A 16,411-nucleotide genomic window follows, 5' to 3' on the forward strand; every position below is an offset into this window, starting at 1 on the left:
AAGAACACCTTCTCCCGTCCATCACCACGTACATATAGACACTGGTCAGCGTTCGTCCTCCGGAATCCGAGCTTCGTTATAAATCGGTGGAACCGATCGTTCCACGCCTTCGAGGCTTGCTTGAGGCCATAGAGCGACCGGTTCAGTCGGCAGACCAAACCATCGCCACGCTCAAACCCCTCCGGCTGTACCATGAAAATCTCTTCGGTTAGGTCTCAATTGAGGAACGCTGTTCGAATGTCCATTTGATGATTGGCCAACGCAAGCATCGTCCTCAACGTGTCTACCTTCGCAACCGGCTGGTAGGTCTCGGTGAAGTCGAATCCGAATCGCTGGCTGAAGCCACGCGCGACCAACCGAGCCGTATATCGGTCTGGTTCCCGGCCCTCTCCTGGCTTGACTCGAAACACCCACATGCATCTGATGGCATCACGCCCTTTCGAAAGCTTCGTTAGCGGCCACGCGTTGTTCTTATGCAAGGCTTCCATCTCCTCCTCGACCGCAACCTTCCATTTTGGTCAATCGGGTCTCTTCCTCAATTCGGTGACAGTGTCTGGCAAGATGCCCACGTACTCTATGGCGCCGAGCACGAAGCCGGCGAACGTCATGTCGTAGTCTTTGTGCCACTCCGGCGGCCGACGGCCGTAGAAACCGACTCGAATATGATTACTTAATTTGATATCTTTTTGGTCGTTTTAACGGTTAAAATAACAAAATGTATAGCAGAAAAATCTTACTGTGACATCAAATCGAAAACTATTCCTGTTATCGATGAGAGCAAATCGAAAACTAAATTTAATATTGGTTCTGATAACAAAATAAGTACACAGTTTGATGTCACGATTTAGAAATCTACGGCAAAATGAGATCAAAATATGTAATCAATTATGATGATTCATATTTCACAAATTATGATTTCAATTTGATTTCGAAATTCAAATATGTTTTTCTATATGCTCTCATTATGTTTTCAGACTTTGCTCGGGCAGGCAGTTTGGTCTCCTCTCCAAAACGATCGTTATCATCTTCAGTGTCGGTAATTCGAATTCGGGTTGTTGTCACCAACTTCACAGGCTCCTTCTCGGTATTACCTCCTTGAACGCTTTCGTCGATGACAACGTCGCGAACCATCACGATTCGCTGCTTGCGTGGATCCCAGATACGATAGCCGTTGATACCATATCCGACGAACACGCCTTTCCAAGTCTTCCCGTCGAGTTTTCTTCGGTGCTCCTTCGGAATATGACAATACGCTGACGAACCAAACACTCGAAGCTTTGGTTCATCGGGCTTCCGTTTCTCCCGCATCTCAAAGGGCGTCATCTTCTTACCAAGGGCAGTAGCAGGGCTCCTGTTTGTCAGAAACGCAGCGGTCTGAACCGCTTCTCCCCAGAAACATCGATCAAGACCAGAGTCAAACAGCATTGAGCGAGCTTTCTCCTCCAGCGTTCGATCCATACGCTCCGCGACGCCGTTCTGTTCCGGCGTGTACGGAACTGTGTATTCCATCTTGACGCCTTTGTCCTTACAAACCAACCGCAACTCCTTGCTCACATATGGGCCAAACACAATTGATGCGTTTGACCCTATACTCTCCGCCGTTGTCGGTGCGAAGCCGAGAGCTCTTGACGCCGAATTTCGCTGTCATTTCCGCTTCGTACTGCTTGAAGCATCCGGCTACTTCATCCTTTGATCTTAGCAGAAATACGACGGTGAATCGCGTTCAATCATCGATGAATGTTGCAAAACACTTGTCACCGTCCCAACCGGTTGGAGTCACCGGTCCGCAGACATCGGAGTGCACGAGCTACAGTACCCGACTCGAACGCTGCTTTTCCCGCTGTGAGGAAGGGTTCCTATAAGCCATTTTATGAGACAGATTCAAACAGCTGATCGAAATTTTGAGTGGACGGCTCGGTCTTTGTTTTGGTAAATTTGCATGTAAATCATCATCATTTCGTCATCATCATCATCATTTCATTTCATTTTCGCAAATGTTCCTTGTGAAATGTAAATATTAGTGTTTGGTCTCCTGTCATTTGAGCTTTCTATAAAATGGCTTATTTAGTTTGCTTCGCTGCCATGCACGGCTCACAGGTGATCATCGAGCCGTCGCCGCTGCAATCTTTCATACCTTTTACCTGAGACCTGCCTGAGACGAGACCTGCAAAGACGGCTTCTTTTTCCTCGTTTTGACACTTGTTCTTCTTTTCATCACAGTTGATCATCGATTCTCAACTGTTTCCTTGAGTGTTTCACTTAAATCCCGGGTAGAATCTTCTGAGCACAATAAAAGTGTTTGTGATTTACGGATTTGTAAACTAATTTTTATAAAGATTTTCCTATCGGAAATAAAACACGTATTCATAACAGTTCAATATTAAGCTGTCCGGCTTTTCTAGAATAATTTTCAAAGTGATAAAGTACTCGTAAAACAAAATCATTCGCAATACTTTTTGAGGGATACCAATACTTTTACACAAAAAGGTGCTGGTTGCATCTGACAATTCGTGACAGCGCTTGCTGGTTGCAGATGAAGTTACATTTTTACCTCTTTGCAAGTCCCGTCCCAGCCTTTTACCATTCCATTCTTCAATAGGCTCGACAAGTTCCGCTCGCCGAGGTGGCCATATCGGCAGTGCCAAAACCTCGATTTTTCAGAGAAAAAAACGCCAGCAGGAAGATCGAGACCGTGAAGAGACGGAGCAACTGTACCGCGCTAATAACACACGAAAGTTCTATGAGAAGTTGAACCGTTCACATAAGGGTCACGTGCCACAGCCCGATATGTGTAAGGACATAAACGGGAACCTTCTTACAAACGAGCGTGAGGTGACCGAAAGGTGGCGGCAGCACTACGAAGAGCACCTGAATGTGTGGCAGATAACGGTGGCGGTATGGAAATGAACCTAGGCGCATGCGTGCAGGACATACCACTTCCGGCTCCGAATCTACAGGAAATCCAGGAGGAGATCGGCCAGCTGAAGAACTACAAAGCACCTGGAGTTGACCTCGCAGACCGCATCGTGCTTTCGTGCTGTGCGGTTCTTTTCTCTTTTTGCGACAGGAAGTTTTTAATACTACCCCAAGCTATTTTAATTTCAACAGTACTTCTTAGCGCTATTTGTACCCACAGATCCCGTTATGATCTTTGCAAGGACCCGTGCCTTCGTTTTACGTTGGACCCGTTTGCGGAAGTAAAATTCCGACAAGCGGTGGTAATCCTGCAGGGACACCGTTCTGGGAAAAAACCTCTTAGAAGGTCACGTCTCCACGCTCAGCAATGAGTATCAATAAAAACAAGAGGAAGGGGGAGTCTCTGAATTCTCCACTTCCCTCTAAGAAAAAAGGTTTCAAAACCATCCTGCCAAAGCGCGGAAAAATAGAAGGTAACTGGAGACTTCAGATGTTCCTTCTAACTCTAACATTGGAAATAATTCTTCGGTAATCGGTTCGATTTGATTAATGACGAAATTGAGCAAATCGAATTAACCTCTAGCCCAGGTGATTCGATCCATGCGAAAAAGCAAAGGATTCTGCCAATTGTGGTATCTGTTGCCGAGTTTTCTGGTTCTAGGAATGAGATTTTGAATAACAAAAGTGAAATAAATAATATGAAAAGTTTGGAAAAGACCTCCCAACAAACAACGACAAGCTACAAACAAGCATCTAGGTTGAATTATTGTTTATTTGTGATCTTTGTAGCTGAATAAAATGGATGCTGAATAATTTGCTAGACAGAAATGAAATCTATTTTTTCTAAGTATTCTATTTAATCTAAGTAATATTCGACATGGCCTATTTATTTGTTTACTACCTTTATTTGAAGTCGAACTTACGTTTTCGTTTAATCACATTTCAGCACATTGGGGAAGTTTAACAATGTACTGAACTAATGATTTTTAAAGTTCTCTGTTCGACTATGATGTGATGCTCTGAAAGGGTGGTCGAATTGAGTTTGAATAGTAAGTTAATAAGCAGGCATTAGACATCCTTCTTTACCTTTGTCCTTCTTAACCATTGGATTTCACATTTATCTGATCTATCGCACAGTGGGAAAAACATGCTTTTTCAGTTTGAGAGAAAATCTGGATTCTAGATCTTTTAATTTATAGAAAAATAATGATTTATTTTCAAGACATGCTTTTTATTTTCATGATTTATTAAACTGTCGGAGATTATAACGAACGAAACTGCTGGAGCAATAAAAAAAATCATGCATTCATGCGAAACTAAATTTACTAAAAGCCGGACATAACGCCGTTGAATAACATCGGAAAATTATTGAATCTTTGATGTGTGGAATCCCAATATTATCGCATGGATGTAGATCTTTATTGCTGCGGAATTGGAATAATCTTAGCATTTGACAATCATATCGCAACCGATTATCAAGAGATTCTGAGGAAGGCCGAATATACATTGATTTTATTTTCATAAATCCATAAATAGCATTAGGGACGGATTTTATTTTATCGTTTATCGACATTATTTTTACGTATTTTTCCTAGTGTGCGATGGTTATGACTGGCTGAACAATGGTTGAAATAAAAATCTTGTACAGTTATTAACAAACTGTAGTTTGACAGATCGGCTTATTGAATAAGAGTCCAATTATGATTCATATTCAGCAATAAGATTATTTATGTTATGCACTGAATGAGCCATATCTAACAAATCAAGGATGGCGCGGATGACAACGTTACCGGCGGATGATCAAATGACAGCAGTTCGAGACCCGATTTAGGAAAATTTTAAAATGATTACATATATGAGCAGCAATATGCAATTGCTTCAAAATACGTTCATTGGAGATCTTACTGATGTTACCTTCTATGCGTTATTATTTTCGAAGAATTCACATGTAGCTGAATTGAGGCTTAGTTAAATGCTTATTAAAGGTTTAACGAATCAGTTAATAAAGTTGTTTTTCAAAATGAGATGTTGTAGTTGTATAACTTCGCCAAAATTGTGTGAACAAAGCTTGAACAGAAGTTGTGATAAGAAATAGTACAGACATTATTCAACACAGCGCTGAATTAAATCATCACACTGATGTTAGTTCAACTAGTGAATGTTTGTTGGGCTGTATTATGTCCCATGTCCGTGTTACATGGGAACATTTCCGCAGGCCTGGGGGAAATTTCCAAAACCCCACTCAGTGCCGTAAGTGCCAAAAGTGGGGTCATGGAACTAAACATTGCCACATGGATGCTAAATGCATGATTTGTGGTGGAACCTTTCACGTCAAGGACGCCCGTCTTGTGAGAGAAGACAATCTTCTATTGCAACGATAAACTCCTTGTACCCTTAGTATAAATAAGGTTAAGTTTAGTTTAAGTTGAAAACATTGTAATTCCTACATGATTCAATTCAACCAGAGGAAAAATTCTTACTGCCAGAAGCAATTGAAATGTATTAATATTTAATAACTAAAAATGTAACATAGCAAATAAGGATGATAGTGTTAGGAAAACACGGAACACCTAGTCTAAGAGATGAATGCATGTATTAGATAATTTAGCAGATAAAATAGAAAAAAAAAGAATTTATGCTTTTTGGACACACATTTTGGCTCCTATTGGATATAGCTTGTAACAATCTGGAAACGAATAGTCGTCTATATCTTTTCGAAAAAGTGTACACTACATAATAAATTATCGATTATTGTTTTCTTTTTGTCGAGGAGAAGAATGTAGAGTCTGGCCCAATGGTTCTGACAATAATGGTCGCATTGTAATGTTGCGGAATTTGTTTACTCGGGACGTAATCGGCTAACGGTTAAAACTGCAGTGAACGTTCAACAGTATGGACGCAATGGTAGCAGGCGAAAACCTAGATAAAATATTTATCTATAGATAGAGTAGTCGAACGCCATGCGGAACAGAAGCAAGTGCCAAAAGCTCCCGTAAAGATTGTACAGTATGCTGTTTTGCATTAGGAAGAGCTCATACTTTTCCGTTATGCGATGCCCATGCAAAAGATGGTCTGACGTCCTGCGTTTCGCGGGACTGTCCCGCATTTTCGCCATTAGTCCCGCGCTGAAAAGAGTCCCGCGAAATGTCCCGCGTTTCACTTATTTCAAGATAATAAAGAAATATTTAATAAATAACAGTAGTTTAGTAAACGTTCTTCAAGAACTTATAAGATTTTGAAAATTTATTATATTGATTAATGATTTTCGATTTTCGTCACAAACAAAGTATCGCTCCGGAGGCTTGATGAGTGGTCATTCACCCAACGGCCACGGCCACACTCGCATGTTGTTTAAGGTTACACGGGAAGCACTAACAATCATCAAATCGTCGTCATTTTCATCATTGAATGCTTAACTTTTTGACGTAGGACTTACGTCTCTCTTTACTATACCGGGTGTCATTTCAAAATATTCAAATCGACCGCGTTACGCTGTGTTGAAAGATTTTAAACGTTAATAGCGTTCGTCTCAGTGGACGAATTTCTGCGGTAAGCCCCTCAATCGACAGATTTTAAGTATGCCTTTCATGTCCATGCTTGATAAGACCCGAAAAACTTGTTTCAATAGGCATGAAACTGTTTTCAATGAAAAACATTGAGATCAAGGGAACCTATAAATATGGGTACCGCATAATTCTTGCATCATTCCATTACCTCGTTCTGATTGGTGCAGACACCAGCGAATGAGCAGCCGCTGGGTCTGCCGAGAAGCAATAAAATAGCGCAACGCGATTTTTTCCTTTCATTCTGACCGGGACAAGCGAAGCAACCGCATCATCGATTGAACAGCACTCACACCTTGGAGTCATCGAAGCCACCATCATCAGCCGGAATCTTGCCAGTACAGCAGCAGTCCACCCTACAGACCCGACAAAGCAACAATGCTGAGCAGATACCGGCAGCAGCAGCAGAGTCGAGCCGAGACCGGCCGGCATCGGTGATGATCCGAGACAGGCTGAAGAAAAGCCACATGATGCAGCATGTATGTAAACAAAACAAACGGTTCTTCAGAGAGCCAATGATAGAGATCAATATCAAAGCTTTCAATTCCCTTCGGGATAGAAATTGCAGGGTTGTTACGGTGATCCTGAAATATTTTCCGCGCCGACTAAAATCAAATCCACGCCATTTCCGCGCGACATGAAAATCCATTCTGCGCCAAATCCGCGCGACCCAAAACTAAATTCTAAGCAAATACACGTTAAATATCGATGCATTGATCAATGCAATTTGGCAATGATAAAAAAATATGTAGAAAAACATTGTTTGATACTGACCGCACACAAAGCGAACGTGACTGAATGATCGCCCCATGTTATGAATTCTAAATCTTATCACCCGAAATCCCATGTCCGGGTGTTTCCTTCCTTCTACTACTAACAATGTTGTCTCAGAAAAGAACACCCTACTTCCCACCTGAACTGCAATTCTAAGCTCACTTGCCCGGCTTATTGGCCTGTATCAAGCGAAAAGTCCCGTTAGGAAATAGACGCCAGCAGCGAGAACAAGCGTAAAAAAGAAGAAGCCCTTCTCGAACGCGTTGATGATGATGACGCTTTGGCTGACAAAGAAGCGGGATACACGACACTAGCTGATTGGCCCACCAATTGGGAAGCAGAGAAGATTCAAAATAAGGTATAAAAGAAAAGTGCATTCGCTCGCAGAGCATTCACTCTTTTTTATACCATCACTAGAAATTCGCGGTTATTTGAAAATATCGTTTTCTTACTTTTTGCACTTAGCCGAAGCAAACAGCCTTTTTCAAGGCTATAAGAGTTAAAAATAATGTTCTCCTTCAGTCGCTATCGCACGGATTAAAAGGCCCTTCAGTGGAAGGGCTGAAATACAGTCTACATCCCCTGCTGAGCCAATTTGTGGTTTATTTCAGGCAGTCCTTCAGTGGGAAGGTTGCCACTGTCGAGGCTAATATTTCGTGACCGGACAGATACTTCCTTAGAGTCCTACAAGAAGAGTAACGTCATGTGCCACGTTTGACAGGTCTCCTGCTCGTTTGGAACGCGCATTTGTATGGAACTGACAGACGATTCTGTTCCAATTCTGACACTTGACGACACTGTTATTATAGTCACTGTAATACTTCCTGAGTTTTTTTTGATGATTTTTGTTCGAGGTAGATTTGATTTCTGTGTCAGTTTGATGAGAAGATTTTGCCAAGGAATGGTATGCAACGCCGATTATTTATCCAAAATAGTTGATGTGAGAAATTTGGACATATTATGTATCTTAAGGGCATGGTCAAGTCAAGTCCTACGTCCACTTAGCGGTTATGTCACAGACATTACCCACTGTTCGTTTTTTCTACAACAAATATGACTTTGGAAAAGTATCACCGGAGCGTGCTTACTCGCAATCTACATGCTGATACATTTACAGTTACATCAAACAACTAAAAACCGAAATACGCGCTTCAAAGTTGCGAGGTGATAATGCTAGAAAGAGGCAAAAGATAGGAAAAATAACACGGTGTTTAGTGCCTCCCCGAGTCACCTTAAACCTTTTTTCTGCGTCCAAATTATATTTCTTACATCTTAAATAAAATTATCATCAGTAACAAACAGAGTAAGGAAGAGCTACAAAAAATTGTTTACCTCTTCCTTACTCTGTTTGTTACTAATGATAATTTTTTTAAGATGTAAGAAATATAATTTGGACGCAGAAAAGAGGTTTCTCCAAGGGTTTCTCATATTGTCATCAACGTCATTTGAATCTTTCCGTCTCCCACAAAATTATAACTGTGGTAGTGCAACGCAGGGGCCCTCCTTAGCCGTGCGGTAAGATGCGCGACTACAAAGCAAGACCATGCTGAGGGTGGCTGGGTTCGGTTCCCGGTGCCGGTCTAGACAATTTTCGGATTGGAAATTGTCTCGACTTCCCTGGGCATAAAAGTATCATCGTGTTAGCCTCATGATATACGAATGCAGAAATGGGGCTTAGAAACCTCGCAATTAATAATTGTGGAAGTGCTTAATGAACACTAAGCTGCGAGGCGCCAATGTCCCAGTGGGGGATGTAATGCCAATGAAGAAGAAGAAGAAGAAGGTAGTGCAACGCCGAGCGGCAGCACAAGCACTCACTTAAAACACGTGTTTGTTGGTTTCCAATTTTATTTCGTCCTACACTGAAAACCAAAACTACCCAAAAGTGGGTTGTTTGCACTCAAAACCGTGGTTTGGGTCAATAACCCAAATTTGAGTAAAATGACTTTTCTGGCACTAGGTAGTTTGCCTTTAATCCCATGTAAACAATTTACCCAAAACTGAGTTTAATTTATCCAAGCGAAAATTGAGAATATTGAATTTACTCAAATTTGGGTTATTGGGCTGAGCAACCCCGGTGAGGTGTTTACATCTTGCTCTAGTTTTGGCAACAATTATGGGAAAGAAAGGGAAAACTACCCAAATTTGGGTAAATTTTTTCTGCGATATTCTCAACAGTGCGTATATTGAACTCAAAGTTTGGGTTGATTTATCTATCCGTGTAGACTCTAGCGAGTTTGAGGAATTCTGACAAGCCTGCTTTGGTGTATTCAGGTGATCCTAGTAAAATCCTTATGGACACGAGAACGAGGAAAGATGTTCAATTGGATACCTACTAAAAGAGCTATAACAAGTGAAATGGAAGATTTGAACGTGCTATTGTGAAATATTTTTTTCAATCTGCAACAAAAACAATGCTTTTAAAGTGAAGAACTGAAACCATTTCAAAATTCACAGAAATAATAAATTTTCGAGTTTTTTCGTCTGTACAGTCTGATGAGTGCGTGTTGGCTCTTGTTTCGGACGGCAGAACGACCGCGCGATTTGCCGAAATTTTGTGTTTTGCATTGCGCGGTCGGTAATAAAGTTTATTAGTTCAGTGCGTGTTGGCTCTTGTTTCGGACGGCAGAACGATCGCGCGATTTGCAGAAATGTTGAGTTTTGTTTTGTTTTTTTCCTTAGGACGGTTCGTAAGTAAATCGATGAATATATTTTATTATTTTTACAGCATATACTGTTATTGACAAACGCTCTATATTGTCGAATAGAGCTCCCTATTATTCACCTTACCCACTAACACAAATTTTCCTTCCCGAGACATCTATGAAGGTAGTATGGGTTCCCTGCATCTTCACTAGTAGATGTTGAACTAACATTCCTTCCTTTCCTTCCGTGATTGTAAGGACGTGGCCAGGTATACAACTGCTACTGTATAGGAAAAGGTTCTAATCCCAAGTACCAATTTGCGACAATATACAGTATATTGCTCGGTTCAAGCTCTGTCTGGTGGGGGGCGGGTGTCGCGGGAGAGGGTTCTCTTCGTCGACTTCCCCTCATTTGAATGAAGGTGACAGGCAGGGAGTTTCTTTGCAGTTTATCACCTCAGAATGCAAGTTCGCATTGTTTTCTTTCGTTCTGAAGTGATAAACCACAGAGAGATCTGCTGCTTGTCACTTTTGTTTAAGGGAGGGGGGTCGACGGGGAGAGTCTTCTCTTGCGACATTCGCCCTTATTTCAGATGGAGCTTAAATTGAGCATTGTATAGCCACCCACGATTTGTACAATCACATATGCTATGCTATGCTATGCTATGCTTTTTCGTCTGTACAGTCTGATTTATTAGAACAAATTTTTAAATTTTGTCCAACGTTTCGGCATCGGGTTCGATGTCTCCTTCAGGAAAAAAAGGTTTGCTCTTTGTAATGGAACGCCTATCATACTTAACAAAAAGCGATCAACTTTTTTCTCCTGGAAGAAGACATCGAACCCGATGACGAAACGCTGGACAAAATTTAAAAATATGTTCTAATAAATCAGACTGCATAGCCAAAAAATCTTGAAAATCAACACTACAGTAGAAGTCAACAACTAGAAATAATAAAAAATAACAATGCTCCTTTGGCTCAGATTCTGATAGTTCTCAATGCTCGATTGGCTCAAGATCTCTTTATGTAGGATCCTTGGGATCCCTAGCTCAACAATTTCAACTCACATCGTGTTCGTATGTTGTTATTATTTTAGTAAAAACTTCACTTGAAATCTGAGCAAGTTCGACGAATTTTAAGTAATTTTAAGGAATAAAAAAAACCTGAGTAAGATGTAGGCATTTTAAGCCAATTTGAGCGCTCTGCCTAATTGCATAAAACGAATAATACGATCACTTTGGATATTAGCTAAATGAATCATGCAACCAATACAAATAAGTTTAACCATCAGGAACTCGCACCGTTGTAATATATTGAGCAGATTCATTCACAACAAAGGTGGGATTGTGTGATTGATCCAGGGCCAAGCGAGTCCCATAGGGGTTTATCAAATTTTAAAGTTTTGACTTAAGCACATTTTTGAATAAAAACAAGGATTTATTAAATTTTGTCCCGCGCTGGCACAAAATATATCTGGTCACATTACCCATGCACAAGAATTTCCTCGCTTATCAGGGGCGAAAGCGCCTTTTACGTACAAAAGTGGAGGCGATATAGGTATGTGTTTTATTTATCCGACTTTGCACGGAGGTCTATGCGAAGTTTTTTTTTGCTATTCATTGCAATGTAGTCTGGGAAAACAAACTCTGTATGACAAATAATCCGATTTCATCCGAGTTTGCTTGTAGCGATAAGTGATGTCAACAAATGTACGTGTAATAAACTCGCAAAACAGCCTACTGTACGGGAAAATTTATGAATAAATTGATTGGTTCCGTAGCACAATGCGATTTTGAAGAAGTTTGTATCAATAAACGATAATTCCAATCGAGTATTCTTAAGCGATGTGTGGTTGTTTGGGATAAAGTAAATCATGCGCATGACTTCTAAGGGCCTGTATGGTCACCATGGGTTGCTTTTGGTTTTGTTCTGAGCTCAGTTGACTTAGTAGACTGATTGGTCTGAACTCCAGAAGGGTTTGGAGAACCTAGAACATCTGTAGAAACATTGACTGCATTTGTTATTCGGCATCTCTAAAATAGTATTGAGCACATTTTTTAAAGAAAAAAAAAAACAGTAATAAAATCGCTGTAGCGCGATGTTATTGTGCAATTTTCGGCTAGGAGGACTTTTTCCGTCCCATTATCGATAGGGAGAGCCTTCTCTCCGCTACCAACGACAACAGCCTACGGCTAGTAAATTTCGCTGCCGCCAGAGGGATGGCCATCAGTAGCCCCTACTACTACAGAGTCTCTTAATTCTCATGGATGAGACAGCGTGCCACAAACGCTCACGTAGCATCGATTTGGTGCGACAAGAGTAGCTAGCCCGAGCAAAAATAACAGAGTGAACGTGATTTCTAATTCTCAAAATATGTTACTCGTATCGGGCACTTTGATTTATCAAACCAATTATTTTATTAAAGTTTTCATAAATAAATTGTTGCAGACTGTTAATTAAAATCAAAATACAAAAATACAAAAAATAACGAACTTTGTTTCGCCCAAAATTAATTTGGTAAGAAACATTTATTTTGTATTCACAATTTATGTTTTAACGGTTTGCTCTGCGATTTGATGTCAAATGCCAAATTGGGTTTCATTCGCTCAAATAATTCCTGAGGTATGCAGAAATGTACGTTTCAATTGTATGGGAGCGCACCTCCCCAACCCCTTTTAGAGCGGGAAGGGATCTCGAACTATCTTAGAAACATTCTCTGTCTTCGAAAACCATCACACGCCAAATCTGGTTCCATTTGCTTGATCATTTCCAGAATTGTGCAAAAATTTGTGTTTCATTTGTATGGGAGCCCTCTTCTAGAGCGGGGAGGGGTTTTGAACCATCTTAAAAACCTTCCGCGTACACTAAAACTTCTGTATAGAGATTATCACACCCTTCGGTTCCGTAGCTTCCAAATCTATAAGGGTCAGACAGACAGAAATTCATTTTTATGTCCTAATATATGTATATTCCGTTGTAATGAGACTTTAATAATTATCTTTTCGCTACTTGAAAGCAATCTTCACGTATGCCAATCGAAACGCGAAGAAAAACGCGCAAATTGCTGTTAGGTCAGTCTAACCTTTAAATAAATTCTACATCAAAGTTCGTTGCCACGGTAGCAACATGTACCTCTGTGATGAATGATGGAGCAATATCGATGTTTTTTAGCAAATTTATTTGCGCCGCAGAGAGGTTATGCATCATTAACAAATATATGCAAAACCCACATCTCATCATACATCGTGTCTGTCCGAACGCTTGAAAATGTGCTCTATTTTTGTACAGAAAAGATAGGTTGACATTGCCAAGCGCTCGCCGTACAAAGACACGAAGATGGTGTCAGCAGCATATGCACGCACATAATTTTACTGTAACCCAATTTCATGAAGGCTTAATGTTTTCGGTTCGAAAAGATGCACTTTTTTCGTATCACAGTCATTTCAATAACGAATTTGTTATTGCCATTTACTGAAGAGTGAAGATATGTAGGTACGACGCATACGCGTATTTAGATGACGTCGAACTTGAACTTGATTTCGTCATCCATTTTGGATTTTTTTTTTCGCATCGCTGGCGAAGACATCTCAACTCGTGTTTCCATATTGAGCACACTTTTAATCAATAATTTAGTATCCGATGCAATTGAGACTAATGCAACCTACCGTTCCCGTCCGGAATTGCTGCGACTGGTACCTGTACCGTCGAATCTGGTGCTTTGTTGGCACGTTGCTCGACTTCCGCCTCCGAGAGTTTCTTGTACGATTCCTTGGTATCGTGGTCCTGTTTGTCTTTGTCCACCGCGGCAGACTGTAGTCTGGCCGCTTCGATATCTAGCTTCGCACTGTTCCTGTTCGTTTCATCCATGCCTTCGCCTTCTCGCGGTGGAGCCAGCAACAAACACCTAGATAGGGGCGTCTATCGTATTTCTATTCGCAAGTCCGAGGGTGATTATAGCCACAAATACCGATGAACGCCCGTTCGAGATGAAGGCATAAAGCGAGAAAAGAGTTAGTGCTATATGTTCCTATACGCCATATTAGATATTGATTCACAACTTCGCGGCTTCGGTGGTGGGGTGTCCCTTTAATTATTATCTCTCAATGGTATGGGTTGGGGTTCCTCACCTGCAGACAATTCGGGCGGAATGTTTAGCACTTCAGTAGCGAACGTACAGCTCGTCGATAAACCTGGGACTCACGCCTAATTTTTGCACGTCAATCAAACGGATCGATTCTGATAAAGGACAGCTTCTATCAACTCAGACGAAGGTCGAGAACTCGCACAACTGCGCTCTGGTTAAGGGCCAAAGGACGAATGATGCTGAGCCCATACTCAATGCATGAAAGCGATAAGGAGAAACTAAATGGAATGCGCAATGACGGTCATTCATTCATCCTTCCAAATGTGTGCTCAGGTCAACTGAACAAATTGCGAAGATGAACCTCTCCTTAATAATTCTTTGTGGGTTGGTTGCTTGAACCAAGAGAAGGCGCATTCTTTCTCCCTTGTCTGGCTGTTTCCAGCCACTTGTTTCCAATTATGTTCTGAGCGTTCTGAGGCGAAACAGATCAGGTCAAAAAAGACAGCTGCCACTGGCTGCAAGTTCTATGCACAGAAACCGTCCATGGCGATAAGAAAGCTGATGTACGTCTCTCTTTGTTGATTTCCGTTGCTTTCATTTAGGTACTCTTCTGCCAACGTAATCAAGAATGAGAATGAAAGTTGAATCATGCTCAGTGAAGAATATTTTACTTTAAATGAATTTCATATGAATTCTGGTTAGTGAACCTTTTAAACTAGATGAAGTTCTATTTATTTAGGTGGTCTGCTACTCTGAAAATAAATAAATGCGGATTAGAGCTGCTTGTTATTGAATTTGGATAATACTTGTTTTGGATTGGACGTATGGTTTTATCGTTGATTGGATTAGATTTAAATTTGATTTTGATGTTTTAATGTTAGATTTGGTTTAGTTTGTTTTGCATTGTGTTGTGATTTGTGGTATATTTAGATTTATGATAAGATTGTATTGGATTTAGATGAATTTTAATAGGATTATGATCGTAAAATGACCGACTTTGGTATCATATTTACGGAATTGGATTACGATAAGTATCAGGATTTGAGCCGATCAGAAATATTGGGTTCCGATGGGAATGGGGTATCTGAAATGCTGAGAGAGAACGAAGATTTTGGGTTGGATTTGTTTTTGAATGAATTTGGATTTTGATTGGAATATGGCTTGATTTGATTATGCAATATGAGATTGATTTAAATTGGCTTGGAAATAAAAATTGGAATTGAATTCGATTTGGATTACATTTGGATTGAATTTGGATAGGATTTGGATTCGATTTGTATTGGATTCGGATTGTATTTTGATTGGATTCGGATTGGATTTGGATTGGATTTGGATTGGATTTTGATTGGATTTGTAGGGAATTTGGATTGGATTTGGATTGGATTTGGATTGGATTTGGATTGGATTTAGATTGGATTTGGATTGGATTTGGATTGGATTTGGATTGGATTTGGATTGGATTTGGACTGGATTTGGATTTGGTATGGATTTGGTATGGATTTGGATTGGATTTGGATTTGATTTGGTATGGATTTGGATTGGATTTGGATTGGATTTGGTATGGATTTGGATTGGATTTGGATTGGATTTGGATTGGATTTGGATTGGATTTGGATTGGATTTGGATTGGATTTGGATTGGATTTTGATTGGATTTGTAGGGAATTTGGATTGGATTTGGATTGGATTTGGATTGGATTTGGATTGGATTTGGATTGGATTTGGATTGGATTTGGATTGGATTTGGACTGAATTTGGATTTGGTATGGATTTGGTATGGATTTGGATTGGATTTGGATTTGATTTGGTATGGATTTGGATTGGATTTGGATTGGATTTGGTATGCGTTGGGGTTCCTCACCTGCAGACAATTCGGGCGGAATGTTTAGCACTTCAGTAGCGAACGTACAGCTCGTCGATAAACCTGGGACTCACGCCTAATTTTTGCACGTCAATCAAACGGATCGATTCTGATAAAGGACAGCTTCTATCAACTCAGACGAAGGTCGAGAACTCGCACAACTGCGCTCTGGTTAAGGGCCAAAGGACGAATGATGCTGAGCCCATACTCAATGCATGAAAGCGATAAGGAGAAACTAAATGGAATGCGCAATGACGGTCATTCATTCATCCTTCCAAATGTGTGCTCAGGTCAACTGAACAAATTGCGAAGATGAACCTCTCCCTTAATAATTCTTTGTGGGTTGGTTGCTTGAACCAAGAGAAGGCGCATTCTTTCTCCCTTGTCTGGCTGTTTCCAGCCACTTGTTTCCAATTATGTTCTGAGCGTTCTGAGGCGAAACAGATCAGGTCAAAAAAGACAGCTGCCACTGGCTGCAAGTTCTATGCACAGAAACCGTCCATGGCGATAAGAAAGCTGATGTACGTCTCTCTTTGTTGATTTCCGTTGCTTTCATTTAGGTACTCTTC

General features: G+C 40.7%; 1 protein-coding gene across 1 annotated transcript in view; it reads right to left on the reverse strand.

Moving 5' to 3' along the window:
* The window catches only part of LOC134205801 (amino acid transporter heavy chain SLC3A1), a 29,380-nt gene extending 15,161 nt beyond the window's left edge, over positions 1-14,219 (reverse strand). Inside the window, exons 1-2 of the mRNA XM_062681395.1 lie at positions 14,026-14,219; positions 13,564-13,827 (exon numbers count right to left, since the gene is read on the reverse strand). Of these exons, the coding sequence (XP_062537379.1) occupies positions 13,564-13,765 (202 nt within the window). The 5' untranslated portion in view covers positions 13,766-13,827; positions 14,026-14,219. The remainder of the gene's footprint in view (positions 1-13,563; positions 13,828-14,025) is intronic.
* Positions 14,220-16,411: the final 2,192 nt, after the last annotated feature.

The sequence above is a fragment of the Armigeres subalbatus genome, chromosome 1 (genome assembly GCF_024139115.2).
Source record: "Armigeres subalbatus isolate Guangzhou_Male chromosome 1, GZ_Asu_2, whole genome shotgun sequence".
Classification (NCBI taxonomy): domain Eukaryota; kingdom Metazoa; phylum Arthropoda; class Insecta; order Diptera; family Culicidae; genus Armigeres; species Armigeres subalbatus.